We start from the raw sequence: 27,743 nt of genomic DNA, 5'->3' as shown, positions 1-27,743 counted from the left end.
ACAGATTAAGCGCCAAAAAGAAAAGCTAACAAAGGAAGGTGATGAAAAGCATGGTTTATTAATGTAATGATGATTCAACAAATCTGTAAACGCTGTTAATAATTTGATTTTTACACTTAAAATTATTGGAAAAACACAATTTATCTGCTTGTCTCTTTTTTAGATGTAAAATTATGTTTGAAAATATTTGTCACATGATTTCGCGGCATGCATATCATGGTAGTGATTGTCATTTGCACATTTAAGTTAAAATATATGTCTTTATTATCTAATTTTGTAAAATAATTATCTTTTATTTTGTGCTTTTGCAGGTTGTGCCAAGTGCTTGCTGCTAGATGTCATCAACATGCTAGCATGAGGATGATACCTGGTCGATATAGGATTCTGTTGGCTGACATCGCACCGCTATTGTTTTGATGTAGGCCCGATGTCGGCAAGAAATATCGGGCCTATATCGTTAAGATGTCGCCCCGATATTGTTCTGCCGATGTCGGGCCAACATCATTCCTATTTGCAGCCGAGGTTAAAGCCGACATCGGGCCGTCATAGAAAACCATGTCGGTTTGATGTCGGGCCGATATAAAATGTTGGCTGGGAAATAGCTTAAATATATAACACCAATTAGCACGAAGAAAAAGCAACGGCCGCTGTGGTGTAGTGGTTAGCATACTAGACCGGCAATCCAGAGACCCGAGGTTCGAGTCCCGGCTGCGGCGTGCCGATTTTTCGTGTGATATATATATATATAAAAGTTTACAAAAATTACATTTAAACAAAGAACGTGAGACTCAGCAAATGATATAGAACAGTACAAATTAAAATGTGTGCCGTTTAATTGATGGCCTGCTTTATTCCCTGCGGGCCGGAGCCCGCAGGGTATTGGTACGCGTTTAATTTTTGATGCATGGAGGAGCACGTGACCTGTTTTCGGTATATGGAGGAGCATGTGATCTATTAACCGTACATGATTGGTTAATTGACCATTTCGAAAACCTAGCTAAATACCGTTTGCCGGTACGTTACGGATTTACCTCGAATTACATCTGATTAAGAACATAAAACTATTACGTGATATTTCCAATTTTCTATAATTATTTTACCGTTCAAGGTAGAAAATCTTGCATGATGTGTTTGAAAAAAAATATTATCAATGTTTCTTTAATATCTATCTCAAATTTTACAAACAATAAATTATTTATAGTGAAAATCTACACAATTAAAACATTCGTAGTGGCATCTGCCATAATAAATAGAGATATTTTTTTGTGTAATCTTGTGTGTTATCTTTATTTTTGCACGGAATTATTCATACAATGGTATTTAATCATTTTCTTAAAAAGAAATATCGTAATTGTTTTATGTTCGACATTCTCTCCGGTCTCCGGTCTTCAACGGTCACCAGTCTCCATAGACCTTCTTCTATTGATCGATTATTTTCAACTATATTCCTGATACAAACGTTTATTTATTTTTCCCCAAACAATGTTGAAAATAGTTAAATGAAATATCTTTATATCATTAAAAATGTTTCCCGCAGGAAACTATTTTACTTGTACTTGTTTGGACTTGTTCCCTTCTATATCATTCTTCACATATAACCTGAGATTAGCTCATATGACTGTATATTTTGTTACACGGTCTGAGTGTGTCCATATTGTATGGCTCATATGGGGTTGTATTGAGGGAACTGTTAGTTTTCCTTATTGGCCTTAATATGTCCAACATTGTGTTGGCTCATATGGGACAGGTAATGTATTATAAAATAAGGCACATCTACATGTAATTGGGCTTTATAATGTTTAATCTCAGGTTATTTGCAGGCGTCATCTCACTAAAAGTGGTATATCTACAAAATAAGAGAAAACATTACAAATTGACTGGTTCTGTTTTTATCTAAATAGAGTCTTACTGGTGTGTTTTTAGAAAAAAAAGTACCTACATGGTTTGACTCATATTCAAGTTATATAAGTTATATTAATTTAAAGTTGATTAACAAAGTCCTGAATCTGAGTCAATCCCTACTTCAGAATACCTGTCAGCTCATAATCAGGACATAAACTGCTATTGTTGTTTTGTGGCCTGGACGTTTTAAGGACCTTCATTTTGTTTCAAGACCTGTCTGACAGCCATTCTGATGTAGTGTAGCTACTAGTGTTATTTAATAATTACACTTTTTATCAAATAATGCTATATTGAAAAAATAATCCCTTTATTTCTATTTGATGAGAAATTAAATTGTTCGTAAGCATTTACAATATTGAGCTTGAAGTCAAAATCGGATAGTAAATGTACCAATGACGCCATGGGAGACAAGTGCTATCGACCAATCCAATATCATAAATTTGTTCGCGGTAGAACTGAAAATATTCGATTTTGTCGAATTTGCACGGACACACGTTTTTTAATGTACATAACCGTGCCAAAAATCATGATTGACCTCGAAAAAGTGGCATCCTGTATTATGCCATGCATACATGTGTATAATTCAATGGTCCTAATACGTCATGCGCTCAACATCGAACCTTTTGCTCCATCTCTTGCCCTTTGGCTCCACTACTTTCGAAAAATATCGATTTACAAATTTAAGAAATCCTTCGGGAGTAATTTATTTTGCACAAAGGACAAGTTCTTGTTACGGGTTGATATTTTACTAATGCACTTTTTCAAGAAATCTGAAGGGGAGGCATTTCTATGGTTGGGAAGTTCAATATTCTACAAATCATCGTTCGCTTCGTCAGGGAGAAATGTTCTCCCGGGCTTGATATAATTTTGTTTTTGTAACAGATTAGATCATTGGAAGCCTAAATCAATCCTACACGGAACTACATTTTCCGTTTTTCGAAAAAATACAACTTAAATGAATGACAAGACAAAAACATAAACAATACTTACAATTAGCCGTTTAAATCGGCCTTCCGCTCTATCTCGGAAATGCCGTTCGCTCGTTTTACCGTACATTACCTAATTATAATGCAAAATTACAAACATAAAGCACCGGCTTACAGATTTATACCCGGTTTATCAAATGTCTCGGAGTTCTTGTGATAACTCTGAAGATGTCTTATGATAACTTTTGTTATTGCCAGTGTGTTTCTTGCGCTAAATCACGGCACGTTTAAGCGTTTTATGAGATTGTAAATCATTATGAAATGTAGTACGCTCAACCTTTGCGCAAAAAATAGGATATATAATGTTGGTTTTGAGTGAATTTTAGTTCAAGAGATATTATTTCTTATCCCTGTTTCTTTTTCATAGTATTTTTTTTTTGTTTGAAGCAGATTTCTTAGACTGGAAAAAGGATTTATGTACTGGTTTCCCAGTAGTTTCCGGCTCCTAGCAGTATTCTGGCCCTTTATCATTTTCATCCAGGCATACAGTCTATTTTTTCTCAGTTAAGCATCTTTGTTACTGCATCAATCAGATTTCTATGTAAAACGGCAGTTATAATAGTACAGCGATTAATATGTTTCAAAATTTTGTCTGTTGTTTTTAAGTTACATTAGCGAACTTGCGACACTTGCAAGCAACACCTGGGGAATTCTAGTTTGAATGCCCATGCATAATAACAGAAATCACATTCTAGGTAAACTTTTAAACAATATATTTGCACACGACAAGGAAAAGTTTGGGAAGTTATATCTATTTGAAAATTGCTTATTGGTACTGAATTATATTCAAAATAAAAAAGGTCCGAAAAACTGTTATGAAATTTTGAATAAATGTAAGCAAAGGTGTTACATCTCAGGCCTTTATTCCATTAAAATGTAAAATAAAAGAGCAACATTAAAACATAGTAATGCTGGACAGGTACGTAACTTTGTTCTGTCAAAGTTTGCACTCTTCGGTAGACAGATTTTTATTTTATTTGTTAAAAAGTGCGATTTGGGGCCGGCAACTGCTATGAAACCAGTAGGGCATTTATGTAGGTGATAACATGCGCTTTGAAATACTCATATATGGTATTTTCATGTATATTTTTCTGTCGACGTTTGATGAGTATTTCCCCTAATGTAATCTTAGTAGAGGAAACTGCTACTTTTGATGTAATTGATAACAAAAATATATAGTCAAACTTAGTTCGCTCGAACCTGGAGAGACAGTCCAAACTTTTTCGAGAGATCAGTAGTTAGAGCCAACCGCAGTTGAGTTTTTATCATGTATCGTACCTTTTTAAGACATAGGTGTGGAAATTATGCTGGTTATACACTTATTTATTATGGTATAAAATGATACAAATTACTTAGCCCTTTTAGGGAAGGGCCCACGATAATGTTGTTAGAACTTTTGGCCCAACCCTTTTGTATGTACACTTGATTATGTCTGTAAAATTATGAAATTGTATATTGTGTGTATATTTATACAATGAAATATTATTAAACTAAAGGAAACATGCCTATATATTGTCTGCTTAAGAAAGGTGGTTGCTTAAAACATGTGAAACTGAGAACAACGTGTACGTCTTGAGACATTTTTGTTTCGTGGTTTAAGCTATTATACTATTGAATATCAGTGGCCGCTGGTTCAACTTTTACTGTAGATGATAGCCTATCACACAGACACTTAGGACCAACGTTTTATCCACATTTTTTTGTGCAAAGGATGATCGTACTGCATTTCATAATGATTTACAATCTTATTAAATGATAATAAACGCCAAAACATGCCGTGATTTAGCGCACACTGTTTAGAAACACACTGGTAATAACAAAAGTTATCATAAGAACTCTGTGACATCTTCAGAGATATCACCAGAACTCCGGGACATTTGAAAAATCGGGTATAAATCTGTAAGCCGGGGGTTTGCAATTTTGCATTATAATTAGGTAATTATGTATGGCAAAGATGGAGACCAGAAATAAACTGGTCAAAACTTGTGAACTGGCAAGTAATTTGGAAATTTTACTCAAAACTACCAGATTTGAAGCAAGAAGCGATGAAAAATGGCCTGTGAATTAGTTTTGACACATAATACAAGATGTAAGACAAGCTTAATCATTAATGTTTAATTAAGCACCTACAACTCATTTTTGAACGATGAAAATAACCATTTTTGACGAGTGATTTTGTAGTATATACAAATTTTTTCCGACGAACTCCGTGACATTTATCACAATAACTCCTGAACAAGTTATCATAAGAACTCCATTCTTCATGTTACACTTCCTCCCCCGTGATAACAGTTACTTTCTCTTTTTTTTCTTCTTTTTTTTTTGTCTGGGAGTACTGCGAATCCCCCACACCCACGACCCTTAAGAAGGGAGGTTCAAACTTGAGCACTCCAGTCGAACAATTCTTGACAGTAAATCTAATTGTATTCAATGAGTTCATTAATTTATCCATGGATACGTTCTCTCTTTTTTGGCTGTTTAATTATAACGCTAAATGATATAAATAGCAAGCTAAAAAGACATTGTGTACCTTGGGTTGTTATATTTACATTTAGGTCTGGCTTGCATATCTTTATATGAGCCGCTTCACGACAAAACCAACATAATGGGTTTGCGACCAGCATGGATCCAGACCAGCCTGCGCATCCGCGCAGTCTGATCAGGATCCATGCTGTTCGCTATCATTTTCTCTACGTGTTATAGGGTTTGTAAGCGAACAGTATGTATCCTGATCAGACTGCGCGGATGCGCAGGCAGGTCTGGATCCATGCTGGTCGCAAACCCTTTATGTTGGTTTTGTCGTGACGCGGCTCATATGTCGTTCGATGAAATATCTTTATCTAATACGGGGAAGTCAAAGACCGGGCCCGCGAAGCGGGTCCGGGCTTTGGCTTGCCCGGCTATAGACTACATGTGTATATTTAAATGAAAATCAAATAGAAACAATTAAAAAATATATAGAATTCTATACCTATCAATGAAATTTTCAGTGTCAGTTCTAGTCGGGCGCCGCCATTTACAATGTAACTCAATGATAAAAGGCGGGGTATTCCGATAACGGAACAAATCTCAACTTTTCGGATAAATAATAAACGTCGAGTGTTCCGAGTGAAAACGGAAGCGGTGCTGTAATACCGAATGACAATTTTAAAACGGAAAGAATGAAAGGAATTTTTTAACGACTTCCCCGTTCATAGGCTTTGCCTAATTTCATATTATATATAGCTACTGTGCTCCTCTTAGTTCACAGTACTTAACGCGTTGAACCAAGAAAGATAACAACAACTGAAACTTATGGTACAAAAAAATTGTTATAAGCTATAACATATAGGTATTTTCTGCTGTGTGGCACAAGTAAACAACAATATAATCAGTCAAAGTCAATTTTAATGAACCAAATGTAGACCATAATTATGTCGGCCTGTTTGAAAAAAGTATGTCATCATGTTTCAGTTAAAATTTCTACATGCTATTTTGCTTGATTTTAAATATTTAAATTATCCGTACTTTGTAACTCAAAATTTATTTTTTTAACAAACAAAAGCATAAAAAGTGATGATTATTTCAGACATACGCACTAATTTAATGGCCTATTGTTGCTTTTTGCAGAAATTTGTAAAATGTTGTTCTTTGTTACATAAAAAAAATCTAGAGATTTAAAATATTTTGCACAAAAACTTTGTTGTTTAGGTGTATGAATAAAATATGTCAATTCTGACCAATTTTTATGCCACTACCGTGAAATAAGTGATGACGCGGAATTAGTGATGTTGAGTATATGTTGACTTAGAAAAACGGGCATCTATTATCCATGCTCAAAATATGTTGATGTGCCAAAGCTAGATTCTGAGATATGTTCTTGCTCACAGTGATTTTTTTACCTCTGCATCCTGAGTCCAGGACTCATTAAATTTGCTGTGGATGCAAAGTTTCAAAAAATGTGCATCTTTTGGATGCATACTTTTTCTGAGTTGGGAGTCCTGTCTTACAGGAATTTGGTAATAACTTTTGATTAATCTCAAACTAATGGAAATAAACTTATTAAACTATTTGACAGTTTTGAATAGTTTCAGTATCAGAAGCATTGTAATTAATGTAGAAATCAAATTCATTTTTTCTTCATTCCATTGTTAATATACCTTTCATATCACTAAAGCAATATTAAGCCTTCATACTTGGATTTTTCTGCTAAATTTTGGGACTCATAGATTTATAGCCCAGCGAGTCCTAGGACCCACACTGATGAGTTTGTAAAAAAATCACTGGCTCAGATCGATATATTGACCAATGACCATACACAAAATTGGACCAAGTGAATATTTAGTGTGTGTTAACCTACAGTAAATTTTACGGAAGTAAAATCACATGATAAACCGTAAAACAACACGGAACCAAAATGTTACGATTTTTTTCAATTTTTCTCTGTTTGATCTCTTTTGCAGTGCTGGTTGCCAGCAATGATAACCAGAAATGTAGATTTATGAGACATCTTAGTACGTCAGAGAAAAAGGGAGAAGGACAAATTGAATTGCTTCGAGGAAAACGGTATGTATAAAGTGGAATAGTATTCGGATATTTAAAATTAACATGATTTTTTCCATGGTTTACATTAAATAGGGGTATGTTTACAGAAATATTAAAGAAAGAAATTAGTGTATATATTCATAAAGTTATATTAGAATAGAATATTTCAAATAGATTGTAAAAAAAAAGAAAGAAAGAAGGTATTTTAACAATATTTTTAATAGTATTTTGACATATGATATACTCAACATCAGTAATTCCGCATCATCATTTATTTCACGGTAATGACCAGTTTTAAAATTGGTTAGAATTGACATATTTTGTTCATACACCTATACTATAAAGTTTTTGTGCAAAATATTATAAAGCTCTAGATTTTTACGTTAAACAGAACAACATTTTACAAATTTCTAGAAAAATGCAATAATAGTCCATTAAATCTGAATCTGGGTCAGCTCGGCCCTAAAACGTACTCGGCCCCCGAGTCAGCTCGGCCCTATTCCAACTTGGCTCGGGTCAACTCAGCCCACTTTTCAATTATTAATATTTAGGTTTGTGTTATCACTATTTATTGTAATTATTTATAATGCACGGATTGGCAGTTTCAGAACTTGCAGCAGACAGGCTTTTCTTATCGTAAAGATAACTGATTGAGTATCTCACTGTATTTCTGACTCGTGGTAGGTTTAACCGTAATTTTAAATACCTTCAGTGTCAAACAATGTGTTGAAATATACAAAATCGGACATTCAAAATTTTAATTGCCCCAAACTAGCAATTTAAACACGGCTAAATTTGCATTCTTTTGCAAGCGAAGAGAAACTAAGGAAAACAACTCTTGTTTTTACTCGATTAACCTCAGTTTTTTATGTAGTTCATAAAGGGACTGTCAATTGGTGGAGACAGCAAGAGTTTATAAATATAACAAAGAGCAAACAGTGCTTTATATTACATTTATTGTTACAAAATTATAATACAAACAAGTGAAGAGGCAGAACGAGACAAAATGAGGATATACTAGTACATGTATTAATCAACAACATCTTTTATTTACACAAAAATACCCGTGCCAAGTTGGTATAGGGCGGAGTTGACTCTTTTCCATTAAATCTGTGCATATGATATGTCTGAAACAGTCATCATTTTCTAAATGTTCTCGTTGGTTGAAAAAAATAAATTTTTGAGTTACAAAGTAAGGATAATTTTAATATTTGAAATCAAGCAAAATAACATGTGAAAATTTTACAGGGTTCCCACGCTGTCCGGGAAAACGGGAAATGTCTGTGAAATTGAAAACAGGAGCTCCCGGTCTGAAAAGTCCGGGAATTAGTGTTGATACATAAAAAAGGCCGGGAAGGTACGGGAATTAGTCTGGAAAAGGGGAGGTAAATCAAACAACCAAAATGGCGGTCTTAGCACAGTATATTGACTTCCACATCTTGAATGTTGATGATTTTTCGATTTACAAGTGTTTTTGGAGGCCAAGGTTGACATTTATGAGATTTAACATTTATTTTCTGGTTACTTATAATGGCTGTTTTGTTTGGAAAATCTGATAAGACAGTCAAAAATCGACCTCAAGTTTGCTTGATTCAATGATTGGCCCATGCTCAAAGCACATGAAAAAGATGAAAGCTCACAGGTCTGGTTGTTTCCTTGGGCAATTTTTTTATCCTAATTGCTCACAACCATGCTAAAAGCCAAAGGTAAATCAATATAAAATAAAGTTTATTTTAACAATACGTTACAATAGTATTACATACATGAACTATTTATTGTCAAGGCAGAGCACAGCCAATTGGCGACACCATATTTGGGTCGCATTAAATACCCAAAGATAGCCAAAATATACTAAAAATAAATGTGTAATACTAAAAAAAGTGCTGTTTTAATCATGAATACAATATACACTTTCACTTAGATGTAATCAAACATACCCAAATATACATATTTGAACCAAAATATGCTCAAATACAGTATACTCCATTAAAGCTATTAAATAGAAAAACAAAACAAATGATAATGAGCTTGTATGAAATTTCAACAAAATTATATCCTACAAATTTAAATATAGACAACAAATATTATCATATCTTGCAAGTACATTTGCCTATTGGAGTATTCATTAATGAACCAGTTAGATTTAAGCAAATCATTAATGTCACAATTTTTTTTCTTACAACATCTGAACTGCCAATTTCAATGGAATGAATGACAGTTATAGCTGGCTAAGTCATATTATTTTGTAAATATCATTTTCTCATTAAAATCTATTAGTATACAAACCAAAATGAATATTGCTATAATTGTGTTTGGGTATATTTGGGTATTTCGTGCTGCTGCCATATTTTGTAAGATCAAATCAAAAGATTTGTCATTGAAATACAAATAAGAATCTCTAAATAACATCCAAAACAGCAAAATTGAAAATATTGTAGACTAGGGTTTGATTTAGTTCATATATGGTACTGGAAAGTGCACCCCCTGTGGCACTGGCTAAAGCAGAATACAACATTTAATAATGAAAGTTGTGAAATTTTGAATGTAGAAACACCTGCAGGCAGTTTTTATATACCGTTCAGTGTGACATGCTTTTGCCATTCTATGAAGCCTTAGTGGACAGAGGTCAAATGTCAGGTTACTTATTAAAGTACTATGAATATCTGGTAAAAAAGTGACCTCTTGGAAGCATTAAAAACAGCAAAATTACATGAAAATTGCAGACAACCTGCAAAAACAGTTGCTGTCACAAAGTTTCATTATTTTTAGACACTTAATGTATTTCTTAGATAGAGTTAGATTTATGTCATGAACTACATGTATTATATTGGTGTTATTAAATGTTGTTCTAAACATTGCCATGAACATATTTATAGGACAAAAAAAAATCAAATTGCTTGAAATTTAATCTTCTAAAAAGTCCTTAAAATAAAAAATGGTCCTTGATAAGTCCTGGAAAAGTCCTTAAATTTTCAAAATATCTAAGAGTGGGAACCCTGATTTTAATTGAAACATGAAAAAACTGAAATGTAACACCAATACCGCGATTTAAATGATGACATACTGTTTTCAAAATGGCCGACATATGGTCTATGTTTGGTCCATTAAAATAAATTTGACTTTGACTGAATATATTGTTGTTTTCTTGTGCCATACAGCAGAAAATACCTTAATGTTATCAGGCTGGTGAAAATGCCTGATCGGGCTTAAACATAAAATATCATATTTCTAAAAATATGTTTCACTCTCACTTGTTTTGTTTATTAAGAGTTTACATACAATGTATGATACAAATCAAAATAAAAATATTTTGGTTATCTTTCATTGTCTTAGAATTATTTCCCTTTTTCCCCATTTTCTGGAAACAAAATATTTGAAGTTCATAAAAATTATGTTGTAATTAAAAATTCTTACTAGAAATGTGTCCAACAAATTCATTTTGCTCTAGTTTATTGTGCCAGTACCTTTATTCTATATATTTGGATTAAATATTCTGTTTTTGGCATTTATATTTTGACAATGCTTTGACACTGAACATTATGTTTGGAAGTTTTCTCTGAAAACTGAATGCAATGTATGCTGACAGGTGTTGGCGCAATGAATAAGAGCATAAAGAAGTTATTTAACCTTTTTTGCTTTACACTTTGCATATGTAACATAATTTTTAAGGACTTCAAAAATTATGTGTTATGAAAACATGAAAAAAGGGAAATAATTCTCACTGAAGTGACAGTAGCCAAATATTTTTCTTTCAGTTTATGTCAAATATTACTCTCAATAAACAAACAAAGTTTAAAAGAAATATATTTATTATTTTTCTAGAAATATGATTTTTTAGCTCGACTATTCGATAAGAATAAGTAGAGCTATTGTAGTCACCCGAGCGTCGGCGTCTGCGTCGGCGTAACCACTTATGTTAAAGTTTTTGTAATAGTTCAAATATTTTCAAAGTCCATTGACATATGGCTTTGAAACTTTGAACACTTGTTCACCATCATGACCCCAACCTGTAAACAGGAGGAGGTAACTGTATCAAGCATTTTGACAGAATTATGCCCCTTTTTCGACTTAGAATTTACGTTAAAGTTTTTGTAATAGTTCAAATATTTTCAAAGTCCATTGACATATGGCTTTGAAACTTTGCACACTTGTTCACCATCATTACCCCAACCTGTAAACAGGAGGAGGTAATTGTATCAAGCATTTTTTTTACTATCAAGCACTAAGAATAGTCGAGTATTGCTGTCCTACCGACAGCTCTTGTTATGTCATAAGCCCGATAGGGCATTTTCACCAGCCTGGTTATAGCTTATGACAATTTTTGTACCATATTAAGATTTATTTGTTGTTTTCTTTCTGGTTTCAAAGCAGTAAGTACCATGAACTAAGAGGAGCACAGTATAAATACATGACTTTTGAATTTTGATTAAGTAATCTTTAAAGGATTATTGGACCAAGAGTGAAAATGACAAATACTTACCAGTATGGAGTATGTGCTTATTCATTGTAGACTAGTTCACTTTAATAAAATGAAAATATGTTTCTATTTATAGATTTGAAGCCTCCGATGATTATTATATATATGATATTGGTATATGTACTCAAGCAATAGATTCTACAGATTCGGGCAAGGATGTTGGTGTCTTACAAATCAACAAAACAGATAAGGCAACAAAAGTTGTCGGGAGAATTTCGAATGCCGACATCATGTCGGGACGTAAGTCATCAAGATTTTGCAGAATTGTGACAGTTGATTCATGGCAATGAGCCTAATTGTAATTTATCGCTCAAAATTGATTCAGAAATTAAGTGGGTTTTTTGGGCGGGATTTAGTACATGTAGCTGGTTGCATGCCGAGAAATTGGTAACTATGAAAGCTGGTTTGTGGGAAGACAAATGAGTGAACTGAATATCTTTTAACTATTTTCATTCCTTACCTGTACAGTGTTCATAACATATTTTGTGTCAAAGAGGGATTCAAAGAAATAAACAACATTGATATATAGATTGACCACTTGAAATTTTATGCTTCTGTTCTCAATGGGAGAAAAACATGATGTTAAGGCACTGGGAATACCTCTGTTTAAGTACCTGAAGTAAATAAATGTATATAAGGAAAAAAAAGCTTGGTTTTAGAGCAGAATGGGCTGCGGGGCAGTTGGATAACACAAGAAAAGAGATTATACAATGTTTGATATTAGCTGTTTTTTATAACTTTCAGCTGATTGGGTGTTGCTTGAATATAACAATGGTGACCCTTACGGTTCGCATTGTAAGGGTGAAAATAGGCGTGCAAGAATCATGTTTATATGCGATCAGTCGGCACCCGATGTAAGTTAAACTTTTCTTGTTTTTTTTCTCTCCCAGAATTGATGCATCTGTTGAAAAACTAGTTAAATTCTGGGATACAAATATAATTTTTACAGACATCAAGTCTACATATGGTGTCATAGTGAGTTCCAATAATTGAAGGCATTTGATCAACAAAAATTGCATTTAACAATTGTTCTATTATGTTTTTATGCCACCGCAGCATCTGCGATGCGGTGGCATATAGCGATTCACCTGTGTTTGTGTGTGTGTGTGTTATATAGATTATATAGTGAACTTAAAAAATCTTCTTGTGAAAAACCAATTTCAACCAAACTTGGCAGGATTGTTCCTTGGGTGAAGAGCTTCCAAAGTTGTTCAAAGAATTTCATTCCATGCAGAATTATAAGAATAAATTTAAAAAATCTTCTTGTAAAGACTCTAAAGGCCTAGAGCTTAGATATTTTGCATAAGGCATTGTCTGGTAGACCTTTACCAAGATTGTTCAAATTATAGCCCTGGGGTCAAAATTGGCCCTGCCCCGGGGGTCATTGATTTTCACTATGTACATATAGTAAAAACTTAAAATACCTTCTTGTAAAAACCCAAAAGGCCTAGAGCTTAGATATTTTGCATAAGGCATTGTCTGGTAGACCTCTACCAAGATCGTTCAAATTATAGCCCTGGGGTCAAAATTGGCCCCGCCCCGGGGGTCATTGATTTTCACTATGTACATATAGTAAAAACTTAAAATACCTTCTTGTAAAAACCCAAAAGGCCTAGAGCTTAGATATTTTGCATAAGGCATCATCTGGTAGACCCTTACCAAGATTGTTCAAATTATAGCTCTTGGGTCAAAATCGGCCCCGCCCCGGGGTCATTGATTTTCGCTATACTGTATGTACATATAGTAAAAACTTAAAACACCTTCTTGTAAAGACCCAAAAGGCCTAGAGCTTAGATATTTTGCATAAGGCATTGTCTGGTAGACCTCTACCCAGACTGTTCAAATTATAGCCCTGGGGTCAAAATCGGCCCCGCCCCAGGGGTCATTGGTTTTCCTTATATGTATATAGTAAAAACTTACAAAAAATTCTTCTAGCAATTGACAAATGCTAGAGGTTAGATATTTTGCATGAAACATTGTGTTGTAAACCTCTAGCAAGATTGTTCAAATTATAGCCCTGGGGTCAAAATTGCCCCGCTTTGGGGGTCATTGATTTCAATATATACATATAGTAAAAAATAAAAAAGTCTTATTGTCTGAAGGTACAAGGCTTATAGCTTTAATATTTGTTAAATAATATCATCTAAAGGTACTCTACCAAAGTTGTTCAAATTTTGCCTCTTGTGTCAAAATTAGCCCCGCCCCTGGGAGCCATAGGTTTATTTTATATGTATATAGTTAAAACTTAAAAAATCATCTTCTCTAAATTTACAAAGGATAAAATTAAGATATTTTGCATGAAACATTGTGTAGTGAACCTCTAGCAAGATTGTTCAAATTATAGCCCTGGGGTCAAAATTGGTTCCGCCCCGGGGGTCATTGATTTTCATTATGTACATATAGTGAAAAAAAAAAAATTTTGTCTGAAGGTTCAAGGCATAGAGCTTTGATGTTTGATATATAATATCATCTATAGGTCCTCTACCAGAGTTGTTCAAATGTCAAAAATTGGCCCTGCCGAGGGGCAGTGATTCTCATTATGTACACGTAGTAAAAACAGAAAATAAAACAAATGTTTTCTGAATGGGAGAAAGCTATAGCTTAGATATTTGACTTGAAATATTGTTTGGTGGACCTGTTTGAAGATTGTTATTAAACCCTTGGGTCAAAATTATGCCTTGCCCAGGGGGACAGTGACCTACTTTCTTGTCCTTTGATGTACAGCAATGACATTTTGACAGTGTGCACAGTTTTAGTTGTAAAATTGAACTTTGACCTAGATTTTGATGATGTGACCTACTTTCTTGTCCTTTGATGTACAGCTATGAAATTTGAACCATGCGGTGGCATAGCATTTTTCTCAAATGCAATCTTGTTTAAAAATTGAAATCAGAGTGATCCTTGAAATGACTCTTTGACCCTTCAAATTTCCAATAGGCCTGATTTTAACTGAAGGGTCAAATTTTGTTTAAATCATGGGACTTTCACCTTTTAGTTGGTAAAACTTAATCAAAATGACCCTCAAGATTTCATGGCTTGTGAACACCCTGACCTGTATTTATTTTGTTGTCTATGAAAATAAGCTACAGATATTCTTGTTATTAAAGTCACATATATATTATATACAACGGATAGGAAGCTCCGAAAGTATACCATAGTCAGATTCAGACCCACAATCCTCTGCACACTTCGGTGATAATCAGGTTTTCCGGCTAGTCTTCGATTTTTGTGCTTTCATTAAAACTTTGGCGATGTCCGTGAATTATTGTTTACATTGCCAACAAGGATTTTCACCTGAGAAATATTTGTGTGGAAAAGTGTATGTTGTAGTTTTAGAATAAATAACTATTGCTTCTTATATAAGTATAAAATGCTTCGACTTTCTTGTTGATGTACCTCAGGGAATTCAATATGGCGGCATATTGGTTACGTTTACCCAGGATACATCAAATCTCGCAAAATCCCGCGACACATGATAACTTGTGCAAACACAATTCCACCGATACTGTATTTAACTATGTGGTGTCACAGTTTCTTCTCCATCTATATTTAACTCCATGTTAAAGTCAAGGCCATGAAAGCTAAAAAATAGTGGGTTTTTTTTCATTTTTCATTTTACAGGAGATAGCGAGAGTGTTAGGTGAGGAGAACAATAAAACAGAAAGCTGTTACTATCTGTTTGAAATCAACACGGCAGTCGTGTGTAAGAAACAGCCTTTCATCACGGTTGGGTTAAGTGTGGGCTCAGTTTTGTTAATAGTGTAAGTACAAATGTATTTAATTTGATTGTATACCTGTGCAGATGCTGCGAGTCCTAAAAAATGATTTTGCAAGGCAGTACATATGATTCGACTTGATGTCAATAACGTTATACAAACACAGTGTAATGATGCGTTAAATGTTAGTATTACACTATAGGTGCATCAATGAAAAATGATTCTTTTGCACTTAAAACAGTTTTTATTTTTGGATAAATAGAATATTATATTAGTGTATGATTCATTACTGAATTTATTAAACTTGTTGAATGAAATAATATTTAACTTGTTCTAAAAAAAATTTTGAACCTACACTTATTAAATATCCTCTATAAATGGGTCTCAAGCATATAAAAGCTACACACAGTTGTCTTAAATCAGTACAAATGTAGATTAATTTTGTAAGTACGATGGTATCTTGGTCAAAATCATACCAAAGCAGGGCTTTTCCTAGGAATTTCAGGCTGCAGGCCCTTTGACCCCCATGATTGAGATTTTGGGAGTCCATATTTGTTTTTAGGGCTGCCTATTTTTAAAACTTATTTCAGCAGCTGAAATCAGTTAAGTGTGGTCATGAATTATTGTTTGTGTGGCGGCAGACTTTTGTTTCCTGGAACAAGAATTTTTACACACATTTTTCAGTACTGGTTACTTCCATGAATGGATTCCTGAATGTGTTTATAAGCAATAACTTTCAATGCAATGAAACTGAAATAAATTCTGTATAAACTTAAATCATTGTTCATACTTTTCGGCCCAGCCTTGTATATGATAACTTGTACTCAACTTATTAAATAAACTCAGTATATCCATGTAAGATCATCTACTATATATGATGGAATGACATATCTACAGTATGTGCAAATTTATAATCCACTCGGAGTCACGCTTTTTGTAATTACTGGTTACTCGCAGGAATTAGCATATTCCTCTTTATCTGTACTGTATCAACTGGTTTGTGAGGGGCAAGATGTTGTATCCGTGAAGAAGAAACTTTATATTTATAATCTTTGCTTAGTACTGGTTGGTTCCAGGAACGGATTTGAAAGTGTTTCAATAAGCATATAGCTTCCAACACAAACTAAAATAAAACATGTATACACTAACAGGTTAGTCATATTGGGATATGAGCCTTAAAGCAACTATTGAGATATAGCCCTCACTATGGTACTCATGTTAATTATTGAAAGTTTTCTTGGCCAGATTAGATTTAAAAAAACATTTAAATGCTTTTTACTCGGAGCAATTTTTCACAGACGTAATAATTTATTTGGAAAAACATAATTAGCGAACGGTCTAGAATTTTGCACACAGGTTATTTGTCCAGACTTTCATCAAATTGTTCATAAATCTTGTAAATCGTAAAATATTTTAAGTCTCATCATGTCAAATAAACTCAGTGGAGTCCCTTTAATACATACATATTATCGTTTCATGTCTAAACATTTCTTGTTACCTATAAAACATATACTTAGTACATGTATAGGCAAGGCCTTTTTTGATTGTAATCTTCATTCTGATATTTGCATTTGGAAAGAATCTTAATCATAGGGAAATTTAAATTTTTCATGTAAGGAATTGAGAAAGAAAGTTGAATTTATGGCTTTTGAAAAAATCACGATTTTTAAATGTGTATTAACATCTGAAACCAAACTTGAAAAAGTATGTTTGAAAAGATTTGTTAATTTTTTCCCAACTCTTATGATTACTGGTGATAATTTTCCATTTTAAACGACATGTATTGATCACACCAGCTACTGTGTGAAGAAGCTCTACAGCTACACTGTAGCTTACAAAACAAAGATGGTTCTACCCAGGTGCCTGCTTGATCATGCCTGAAATAATGCACAGAATGACACCTGAGGTTCCTCCTCAGGTAAAGCTGTCACCATATGACCTTTATAATGCAATGTTGATGTAACTTAAACCCTTCTTCACACCACCTCCCCCCACCCTGAAAAGAAAATGCATTGGTTTTACCTAAAGAAAAATTAGTAAAAGTATCACTGTATGTTTATTAAACCATATGCTTTTAAATAATTATTTTCAGGTTTTTTAGTGTTGTAGCCGTGTACTTACTGGCAGGCTGTTTGTATAACAGATTTATCTTGCAAGCAAAGGGTTTAGAGCAGATACCAAACTTGAGTTTCTGGGAAGACTTTGGGAATCTTCAAGCAGTATGTATACAGATATACTTTAGGGTGTTTTGTTATCAGTTACTGGTATTTTCCATTTGGACAAGATCATTTATCATATATTTGGGAAAATTAAAATTTATACTGGCCGAAATTTATACACCTGAGGCCCTCCTATACAGAGGGGCACCTGAGGCTCTCTTCCAACGATAAAGCTTGAAAGTCGCCAAATGATTTTTACATCGCCAATGAGGCTCAAATCCTTACCAACCCAACAACAAAGTTACTCAACCGTGTCACATAAAAAAGCTTTGATTTAAGAATCTGTTTCTTGATCAAGTCATTGAAATTAATGTTGAGGTCTGTTAGTCATAATACAGCTTTAATTCTTTTTTTTTCCAGGATGGCTGTGATTTAGTATGTAGATCTCGGAAATCCAGACAACCGAGGACTTATAAAGGAATCGGTGATGATCAGCTTGGCGAGAATGATACTGCGCCAACTGATGAACATTTACTACCAATGTAACGTGTCACCAATATAAAGTGTCAGTGTTTTTTTGTGTAATATTTAGCATGTGATTGAACAAAGAAAAGATAGATACATAGATACATTATTGAACTCAAAATGTGCTCAGTGGCTGGTTGATAAAGATAATAAGTAATTGTAATTGAACACATACAAAATATGATGGTTTTTTTTTATACCATTCCAAATATAGTTATAATGTACAGTGTAGCCTCTGCAAAATGGCCTTCTGTAGAGCTAAAATCTCTTTGACCCTTTACCATGTGTTTATCTACAACATTTCAGAAATGGACTAGTCAAACATCCATATTTGCAACTGTTCGTTATCAATTATGGCAATATAAAGATAAAAATTGAAAATCAAATCACGTAACAGTATAGAGCCTGGTCAGACTGCACTTATATACTGACTGACCTGGCAAAGGCTTATCACTTTTGCATCCAGAAGTTAAAGGGTTAAAACATTAGCATCAATTCTTACCAGCAAATTTTTCCCAATCCCAAAGAAGTGTTTGTTGATAAATAAGCATCACAAGAGCAACACCCATCAGCATTAAAAAAAGTTGTTGTCTCACTTAGTGTTAGTCTGCAGAGGTTGTACTTATAATTATTGTCTAAGAATGAAGTCACAAATGTTTGAAAACAAGAGTTATTGCCTCCTTTATGTTTTAAGTGACTGATACTTTATTTGAGCCGCGTCATGACTAAACCAACGTAATGCGTTTGCGACCAGCATGGATCCAGACCAGCCTGCGCATCTGCGCAGTCTGATCAGAATCCATGCTGTTCGCTAGCAGTTTCTTTACTTGTTATAGGGTCTGTTACATAAACATGTACAAATTTCAGGAAAAAATATTAAGAGTGCACTGTTATGTTTCCATGTAAAATTTTGCAAACATTTTTGATACAAAAATAGTGGAATAATGGACTGGGTTGTAAAAAGCATGTGAAAAAAAACAACATTTGTTGTAAAATGAAATTAAAATTAGTAAGGTAGGTTAATTGATTCATGTAATGATAGGGGTTAACATTGTTCTTGTCTGAAATAATGCACAGAGGGGCACCAGAAGTTTTCCTCCACCAGCAATGCTGAAAAGTCGCCATATGACTTTTAAAGTGTTGATGAAAAGTACATTGTAAAACCAAACTCCTTCGAAAAAATAAACGTTGATGAGAAGAGAGTTGTATTGTGAAACATGTTTCTGAGGCAGTCAGTGATACAACAAACACAGATGAAAATAATACATTCCTTCATTACTGTTTTTGCCTTTTTGCTCTATGTTACATTTTATCATGATGTTTATATGTAATATTGTCTTGTTAAGCATTTTGAATTGTTGTGTGAAATTGAATGAATTAAGCTGTCTGTGACCAAGAAGGTATGCCATATACAGAATCAGGGACAATGCAAATTTCAATGATAAAAATAATGAATAGTCTGGCATTCCATACTTCTCTGATATTAGATTGTAAATGATAGAATAAATCCTGGAGACTATGCCCATAAATGATTTACTTTGTTTGATTCTAAGCAATTCACTGAGTGTTTCACCAAAACAATTTTAGTCAGAAATTTTAGGCATTTGTCATATCTGAAAATATTGAATAGAGCTGTGACTTTTACATAATATTAAATATTTGATGTCAGAAAATTTTGAAGGGTGGGGAGTTGGCATAATTTATGGCATATTTTGTAACAATATGGAATTTTGAACTGCTATAAGGGGTTGGAAAGTGGGTAGTGGGGAGGGGTGCTTGGGGTAATTGAAAATGCCATTGTTATTTGTTTGAAAAATTTGAATGGTTATATAGGAATCATTAAATGCATGTTAAAAAACTTTTATGACAAGGAAAATAACTTTTATTCCAGCAAATTTTTGAAATGAATATTCATAAATGTCCGGCATTATTTCTGTTTTTAGAGAACATAATGAGATTTTTTATTGAATAAATGATTTCTGTTTTTAGAAAACATAAGGAGATTTTTTTATTGAATGAATGCTTATTTTGTAGATTAGTGTTGTTTCGGAAAACTTCAGTATAATGATTCTTGTATATTACGAATCACAAAAAATATTGCGCCATAAGATCATACATGGAAAATGATGTCATACATGACACTTCTAAAGCTGATATCACAGGGCATCCATTAGGTTTCAAAATTTGGAAGTGAGAGACTGAAAGTGTCTGACATTGGAAGTCTTATTATATAGGTAAAGAAGGAAAAGCATTATATTTTGAATGTCAAAAACAGGATTTCCAAATTTTCACTAATGGAAGTCCTGATATCATACCAATTTCATTCAAAAATGGTGTCCTATACTATGCTTTGTAAAGGATTTATACTATTATGCGGTTTTTAAAAAATTTTCTAATAAGCTCCAGTTGGCATTTTTTGCCATTTTTCATCATTTTTGGTTGGGAGATGTCTATGACACTATTTTGTTAACTGTATATTCCATGACATAATCATTTGATTGTAAAATTCAACACATTGTTTGAAACTTTGAAAACTTGTTTGTTTATATCTGAAACTTGTAAGGATTAAATCCCCTGCAACTTTGGATACTTATTTATTAATATCTGAAACTTGTAAGGAATATTGTATTTCTTACTCACTATTTCAGTAGGCAATAGATTCCCTTTAAAGTTTTAACTCACTATTTCTTTTCTTTGTGCATAGTTATTATTTAACTAAGCTTTACTGGGCTCTGAAAACAGGTTTAAGTTTAATGGTGGTTTTATAGGGGTTTTTTTTAGACTGTTTACATAGTGACCAAAAGGGAGACTATTCTTTATGCATTTCTTTTTTTTCATTTGCACTTAGATTTTTTGCTGAGATCACCTTTTATGTAGAGGATATTCTTGTTTAATTTTTTTTTTTAAACAAATATATATAGAAATTTTTGTCAATTCAGGTTTGCTTTAAAGTGTAAAAAACTATAAGTGTATTGGCTGCAAAAGTCTACTTCTAAAATACAATGTACCTGTTTGACTATAATAGACTTACTCTGGAATTAAGAATATTTGAGTTTTTCCTAGCTAACCAATCTGTACAGTAGGTACAAACAAACTTTTACAGTTATAGCTTTGAAAATACGTGCAACAGGTTGACAAATATATTGTGAGTGACGGGTAGTGCACCATGAACCTATAATGGTAAAAGTTTGTTTCTACCTACGGATTAAAGCTAGGAAAAACCGATATTTGCCGAGTTCCGAACAACATCTATTACTGATGTTTGAATTTGAGATTTCTGTTGTATCAAACAATTTTGTTTGTAAAAAGGCATAAATGACAACTTATTGTATGAAAAATTAATTTGTGTAGTCTACTATTGTAAAATAAATACTCATTTTTTTTCTGTTTAGATATATTAACATTATGTCCATTAAGCTTCTTATATAAGAAATCATGTACTGTTGATTAAAATGAACTCTTTCAGAGTTCCAGAAATTTAAATGTAAACTTTGAAATTCTTTCAGAAATTAACTTGGCCACTTAAAAGGGAAAAAAAATGTACTGAGAATTAAACTGAAAATCATTTTTAGCTCGACTATACGAAGTATATGGAGAGCTGTCCTACTCGCCCCGGCGTCGGCGTCGGCGTCCGCGTCCGCGTCCAGATTTTAGATTAAAGTTTTGGTGCAGTAAAATATTTTTCATTATAACTTTGTCATTTCTTAAGGTATCAACTTCAAACTTCAAATATATGTTCCTTATCATCAACCACATCTTATGTGACAAGGTTCATAACTCTAGCACCAATATTTTCAGATTTATCTCCCCTTGAACTTAGAATTTTCCTTAAAAAATACTATTTTTTACTGTAACTTCATTATTTCTTAAGGGATCAACCTCATACTTCAAATATATGTACCTTATCATCATCCCCATCTTATGTGACAAGGTTCATAACTCTAGCACCAATATTTTCAGATTTATCTCCCCTTGAACTTAGAATTTTCCTCAAAAAATACTATTTCTTACTGTTTCTTCTTAATTTCTTAAGGGATCAACCTCATACTTCAAATATATTTACGTTATCATCATCCCCATCTTATGTGACAAGGTTCATAACTCTATCACCAATATTTTCAGATTTATCTCCCTTTGAACTTAGAATTTTCCATACAAAATATTATTTTTTACTGTTACTTATTTATTTCTAAAGGGATCAACTTCATACTTCAAATATATTTACGTTATCATCATCCACATCTTATGTGACAAGGTTCATAACTCTAGCACCAATATTGCAAGAATTATCTCCCCATAAACTTAGATTTTTTTACTAGAAAAATGTTATTTTTTATAATATTTTTTTATTTTTAAAGGTATCTACCTCAAACTTCAAATACTTATTCCTTATCATCAATTACATTTAATGTGACAATGTTCATAACTCTTGAAGCAATATTTACACATTTATCTCTCTTTGAACTTAGGATTTTCTTTAAGAAATATAATAACTTCTTTACTTTTTAAGGTATCTACTTCAAACTTCAAATATATATTTCTTATCATTACACAAATTTTGTGTGACAAGGTCCATAACTCTAGCATGACTATTTCTAGAATTATTTCCCTTGATCTTGGAATTTATTTTAACAAATGTTATTTTTTTACTATAACTTAATACATAATTATACATAATTGATTTAATCTTTCATAAATTTGTCCTCCTTACTGCGTCCAGTATTTTATAAGTCGAGCTTCGCTGTCTCCTTTGACAGCTCTTGTTTGTGTGATTCTTAGCCCGATTTGAGTTAAAAGCATTTCACACTTTTACCTTTGGGGTCTGTTTTTTTAAATTTTAAATGAAAGTTTTGGAAAAATAGACTGAGTAAATGATTTGAAATTCTGCACACAAGTGTTGGTCCAAACACATAAATCTAAAAAAAAAGTCAGTGGTCTCCCTTTAACTTTGTAGTACTCATGGTAGTAATAGAGACTTGTCTGTGCCACACATATAGAGCAAGGTCAGCATGCATGTACATAGCTTTAATCAGGGCATTTATATATTGTATATATATAAGGGAGATAATTATGTTAATTATGTTTCTTGTTTTGATTACTTCCCTTTATGTATTTCTTATTATGTGTCCATGGGCAGAATTAAGTACTAAGTCATAATTTTTTTCCATATTAGCATGTGTGATTGAAAAGTTTTTAGCAAAATATGTATGAAAATCATTATAAAAGTTTCAATCATGATATAGACAGTTAAGAGCATTATTAATGTTTTTAAATTTTTTAAACAAATAAGATATACACTGTATATTGGTAGAGGAGGCATTATAAGACTCAAAGTGCATGGGTCGTGTATAATTTTTTAGAAAGAATACATGTTTGTAAGTATGTATGGGTATTACGTCATTAAATTTGAAAAGAAATCACTGATTGATTGAATATGTTTAATCATTCCAAAATATTTTGTTAAACTTGTATAATGCATATCTGTATCATATTATTTTGCTTGCCAGGTCTTCATTTTCTAATTTTGATATAAAGGGCTTCTCAAAGATTTAAATCTGACATTTTCTTTATACATAGTGAACATATTTATTTTTGCTGTTTTGAATGCTTGTTGGCAGAGAAAATTTTCAAATTATGTACTGTCTGATGAGAAAACAGTGCAGACCATGATCAGTAAGTATGGGTGTTCTGGCTGACTTCGGTCTGCACTGGTCGCATGGGTAGATTTAGATTCCACCATGAGGCTTAGGTTGAATCAAAGAAAGCATGAATGCAGTGTAATACATACCAGTATATAATTCAGTACTCCTGGCTGGGGTTTTATTAAATTTCCAGCTCGTACTAACTTGGTTATATGACCTGTTAATTTTTTTAAATCTTAGAGTAGATTGGAAACGGTGGTTTTAAAACCGGAATACGATAATAACTGTGCAATTACTAATAGTGCTTTATGTGCATGTAGCTTTTCAAATGTTGGGAGCTCTGTTTGTATTGGTGGATGGGTATTGGTTGAAAAGAAGTTATAACCATCTTAAAAAAGTAAATCATTTATTATATGATTTTTAGCTCGGATTATTTGAAGAATAGAGAAAGCTATTGTACTAACCCAGGATATGGCGTCACACTTTGGCAGGTTAAGTTTTTGTATGCAAGTTGGTATCTCCAAATCTACTGAAGGGAATGGCTTGAAACTTCAAGCAGAATAGGAAGTCAATGTCCAAGTCCTGTAACTCTGACTTGAAGTTTTGACAGAATTATGGCCTTTGTTTTAAACTACAAAATTTTACATTATCCAAGCACTGAGAATAGTTGATCATTCTGTCCTACTGACAGCTCTTGTAAAGTCATTTTGCTCAAGTCATATTTATTGCATGGAAGAATTCAAGGCCAAGAGACTGGTTGCAAAATATAAACAATTTAGTTATATAGTATGATAGAATCACTTAAATGAATGATATATAAGTTGTGGGGTTTGATAGAACATTTTAAGAACTCATTGTTTGTTAAGAATAAATCATTTAAGATTCAATTGATGGAATTTTAAGTACATAATCTACTGTAAAGTCAGAAATTTTCGGGAGGAATTGAAATTTAAGAATGGAAGTAGGTTTTCCTTAGTGAAAATAAATGTTCACATTAAGTATCAATCCTTTTAGATTTAACAGAACTGAAAAGTAGAAATTTGTGCATATTTACCATTGCCAGGTAGTCCAAATTGTTGATTTTTAGGTTGTACAGTATTAGGTAGTTTAAATTTGCTTGAGACCAAGATGTTGAAAATATTTGAAAATAAACCAATTTGAATTTTTCTGCTATGTTTTTTGGCACATGTGAATATTTAAATTCTTAAATATGAAACAGGTTATAATTCTTAGCTCTGTTGTATATATTAGCTAAATATTTATCCTTTCTGTTTGGGGACATTTTAGCTCACCTGTCACAAAGTGACATGGTGAGCTTTTGTGATCGCTTTTCATCCGGCGTCGGTTGGTCGTCCGTCTGTTCGTAAACTTTTACTTTAAATGACATCTCCTCATACACAGCAAAGCCAAGTTCTTTTAAACTTCACAGGAATGTTCCTTTGGTAGTGAATTTTAGAAATTGTTCAAAGAATTTAATTCCATGCCGAACTTTGGTTTCCATCGCAATCGAAAGAAAAAATTAAAAAAATCTTCTTTAAAAAAATCTTAATAGCTAGAGCTTTTATATTTGGCATGAAACATCATCTAGTCGGAGTCTACCAAGTTTGTTCAAATAATAGCCTTTGGGTCAGAATAGGTCCCACCTTGTGGTGTTATTGATTTTCCTTATTTTTATACAGTAAAAACTTAAAAAAAAATTCTTTTAAAAACCCCAAATAGTTAGAGCTTAGATATATAGTATAGCATGAAGCACCTTCTAGTGATTGTCTACCAAGTTTATTCAAATAAAAGCCCTACCGTCAAAATTGGCCCTGTCCAAGGGGGTCATTATTTCCCCTATATGTATGTAATGAAAACTTAAAAAATCCTCTTTTAAAAAACCCAAAATAGCTAGAGCTTAGATATTAAGCATGAAACATCTTCTATTGAGTGTCTACCAAGTGTTTTCAAATAAAAGCCCTAGGGTCAAAATTGGCCCCGCCAAGGGGCGGGGGGGACATTGTTTTTCCCTTATGTATGTAGTAAAAAGTTAAAAAATCTTCTTTTAACAATCCAGAGCTAGAGCTAAAATATTTAGCATGAAACATCTTCTAATGAGTGTCTATAAATAAGAGCCCTGGGGTTAAAATTGGCCCCATCCCGGGGGTCATTGATTTTCACAATGTGTATAGTAATTTTTTTTTAAAAACCCAAAAAGCTAGTTTAGATACCAATCATTAGATATCTTCTAATGAGTGTTTACCAAGCTTGTTAAAATAAAATCCCTGGGTTCAAATTGGCCCGGAGGGGGGATTATTGTTTTTCCATATATGCGTATAGTAAAAACTTAAAAAAATCTTCTTTTAAAATCCCCAAAGCCCTAAAGCTTAGATATTTATCATGAAAAATCTTCTAATGGATGTCTACCAAAATTGTTCAAATAAAAGCCCTTGGGTTAAAATTGGCCCTACCTTAGGGGCCTATATACAGGTGAGTGACCATCATGGCCCTCTTGTTTTTCCATTCCATTAGACATGTAATCAGAAATTATAGTTGTATATTTATTATAATTTATTCTTATAGATGATATATATTGTAAACTTGTGTGAATGATAGAATGTGTCCTAAATTCTTCTTTTCAAATTTTATTTCTTTCTGTTGCTATTTGTGATTTAAAGGGAAATAAATTTTATGATTATAATGTTAAGTGTCTTTGTTTTTTTGTTGTTTTTTTTTCCCCCCAATTAAAAGCAAGTAATTACATGTAGGTAGAAAGTATGACTAATAAAGAAGTAACGAATGTAGTATATCATGGTATATAAACATTTTGACATAATTCCTTTCATTTTATTCATGTGAAGGATAAATAACTCGCATGCGAAAGTTGTTCAAATTATAAAAAAAGACTGTCCACTCTTTATATGAGTCGCGTCATGACAGAACCAACGTAATGTGTTTGCGACCAGCATGTATCTAGACCAGCCTGTGCATCCGCGCAGTCTGATCAGGATCCATGTTGTTCGCTATCAGTTTCTCTACTTGTTATAGTTTGTAAGCGAACAACATGGATCCTGATCAGACTGCGCGGATGCGCAGGCTGGTCTGGATCCATGCTGGTTGCAAACGCATTACGTTAGTTTTGTCATGGCGCGGCTCATACATTTAGGCAGATTTATATTTTATCCTAACCATTTTCCCAAAAACCATTTTTCATCATTTTAATTGTCATTCTTTTGAAATTAAGCTCAACTTGATAATGAAAAAAATGAGCATAATGTCCCTTTGATAAAAAGAAAATATAGCTACAGTGTATAATGAATGGCAGATGGCTAGGGAGGTATACTACTAATACATAGACGTCTCTGATGTGGCCATGTGTCTGCCTGACTGGAAGGGGTGATAGGTTTGAGCTCTACTGTGACCATTTACATGTTTCCTCCTATGACAGGAGAATTGGAGTTTTGATTCAAGAGTGGTTAAAATAACCTTATTTCTTTTACCTCAAATGCGCTCATGAACCAATGAAATGAAATTTGTCTTGATTGAGATAATGTGATAATTTGTCTCGTCCGTTGAAGTTTCGTGAGTTTATCATTTATAAAAGCCTCTATGACTTAATTAGATAGTGCATTCTTACGTATTGTATTACAACCATGCTAAATTAAAAATAAGTTTAAAGGCTCATTATGCCTCAGAAATTCTTTCATTTTTATTTCTCAAAAGTTTTTTTTTAGTTTTGGTGTACTTTTATAGTAACCAAAAGGTTACGCATTGGTCAATTACCTTAACCATCTATTCCATGTGTTGCGTTTTGACAAACAGTACTGCTAGTG

General features: G+C 33.0%; 1 protein-coding gene and 1 non-coding gene across 2 annotated transcripts; both read left to right on the top strand.

The window, feature by feature from the left end:
- Positions 1–643: 643 nt before the first annotated feature.
- On the top strand, positions 644–716 carry Trnaa-ggc (transfer RNA alanine (anticodon GGC)). Its single transcript has one exon. It is a non-coding gene; the product is annotated as a tRNA-Ala (tRNA).
- Positions 717–7,255: 6,539 nt separating this feature from the next.
- LOC132730106 (cation-dependent mannose-6-phosphate receptor-like) lies at positions 7,256–18,808 on the top strand. The gene is made up of 6 exons (XM_060715960.1): positions 7,256–7,433; positions 11,966–12,129; positions 12,634–12,743; positions 15,511–15,650; positions 17,698–17,824; positions 18,185–18,808. The coding sequence occupies exons 1-6, from the start codon at positions 7,285–7,287 to the stop codon at positions 18,308–18,310; spliced, it is 816 nt and encodes a 271-aa protein (XP_060571943.1). The 5' UTR covers positions 7,256–7,284; the 3' UTR covers positions 18,311–18,808.
- The last annotated feature ends 8,935 nt before the right edge of the window (positions 18,809–27,743 follow it).

The sequence above is a fragment of the Ruditapes philippinarum genome, unplaced genomic scaffold (genome assembly GCF_026571515.1).
Source record: "Ruditapes philippinarum isolate M1 unplaced genomic scaffold, ASM2657151v2 ctg1882_1_1_1_1, whole genome shotgun sequence".
In the NCBI taxonomy this organism is placed as follows: Eukaryota; Metazoa; Mollusca; class Bivalvia; order Venerida; family Veneridae; genus Ruditapes; species Ruditapes philippinarum.
This window is presented reverse-complemented; position numbering and strand designations above follow the sequence as displayed.

Excerpts from the sequence above, each read along its gene's own strand:
- LOC132730106 (XM_060715960.1), top strand. The coding sequence starts at position 7,285 with ATGTTACGATTTTTTTCAATTTTTCTCTGTTTGATCTCTTTTGCAGTG. Across the intron at positions 12,130-12,633 it reads TGCCGACATCATGTCGGGAC|CTGATTGGGTGTTGCTTGAA; the intron begins GTAAGTCATCAA and ends TATAACTTTCAG. Across the intron at positions 12,744-15,510 it reads GCGATCAGTCGGCACCCGAT|GAGATAGCGAGAGTGTTAGG; the intron begins GTAAGTTAAACT and ends TTCATTTTACAG.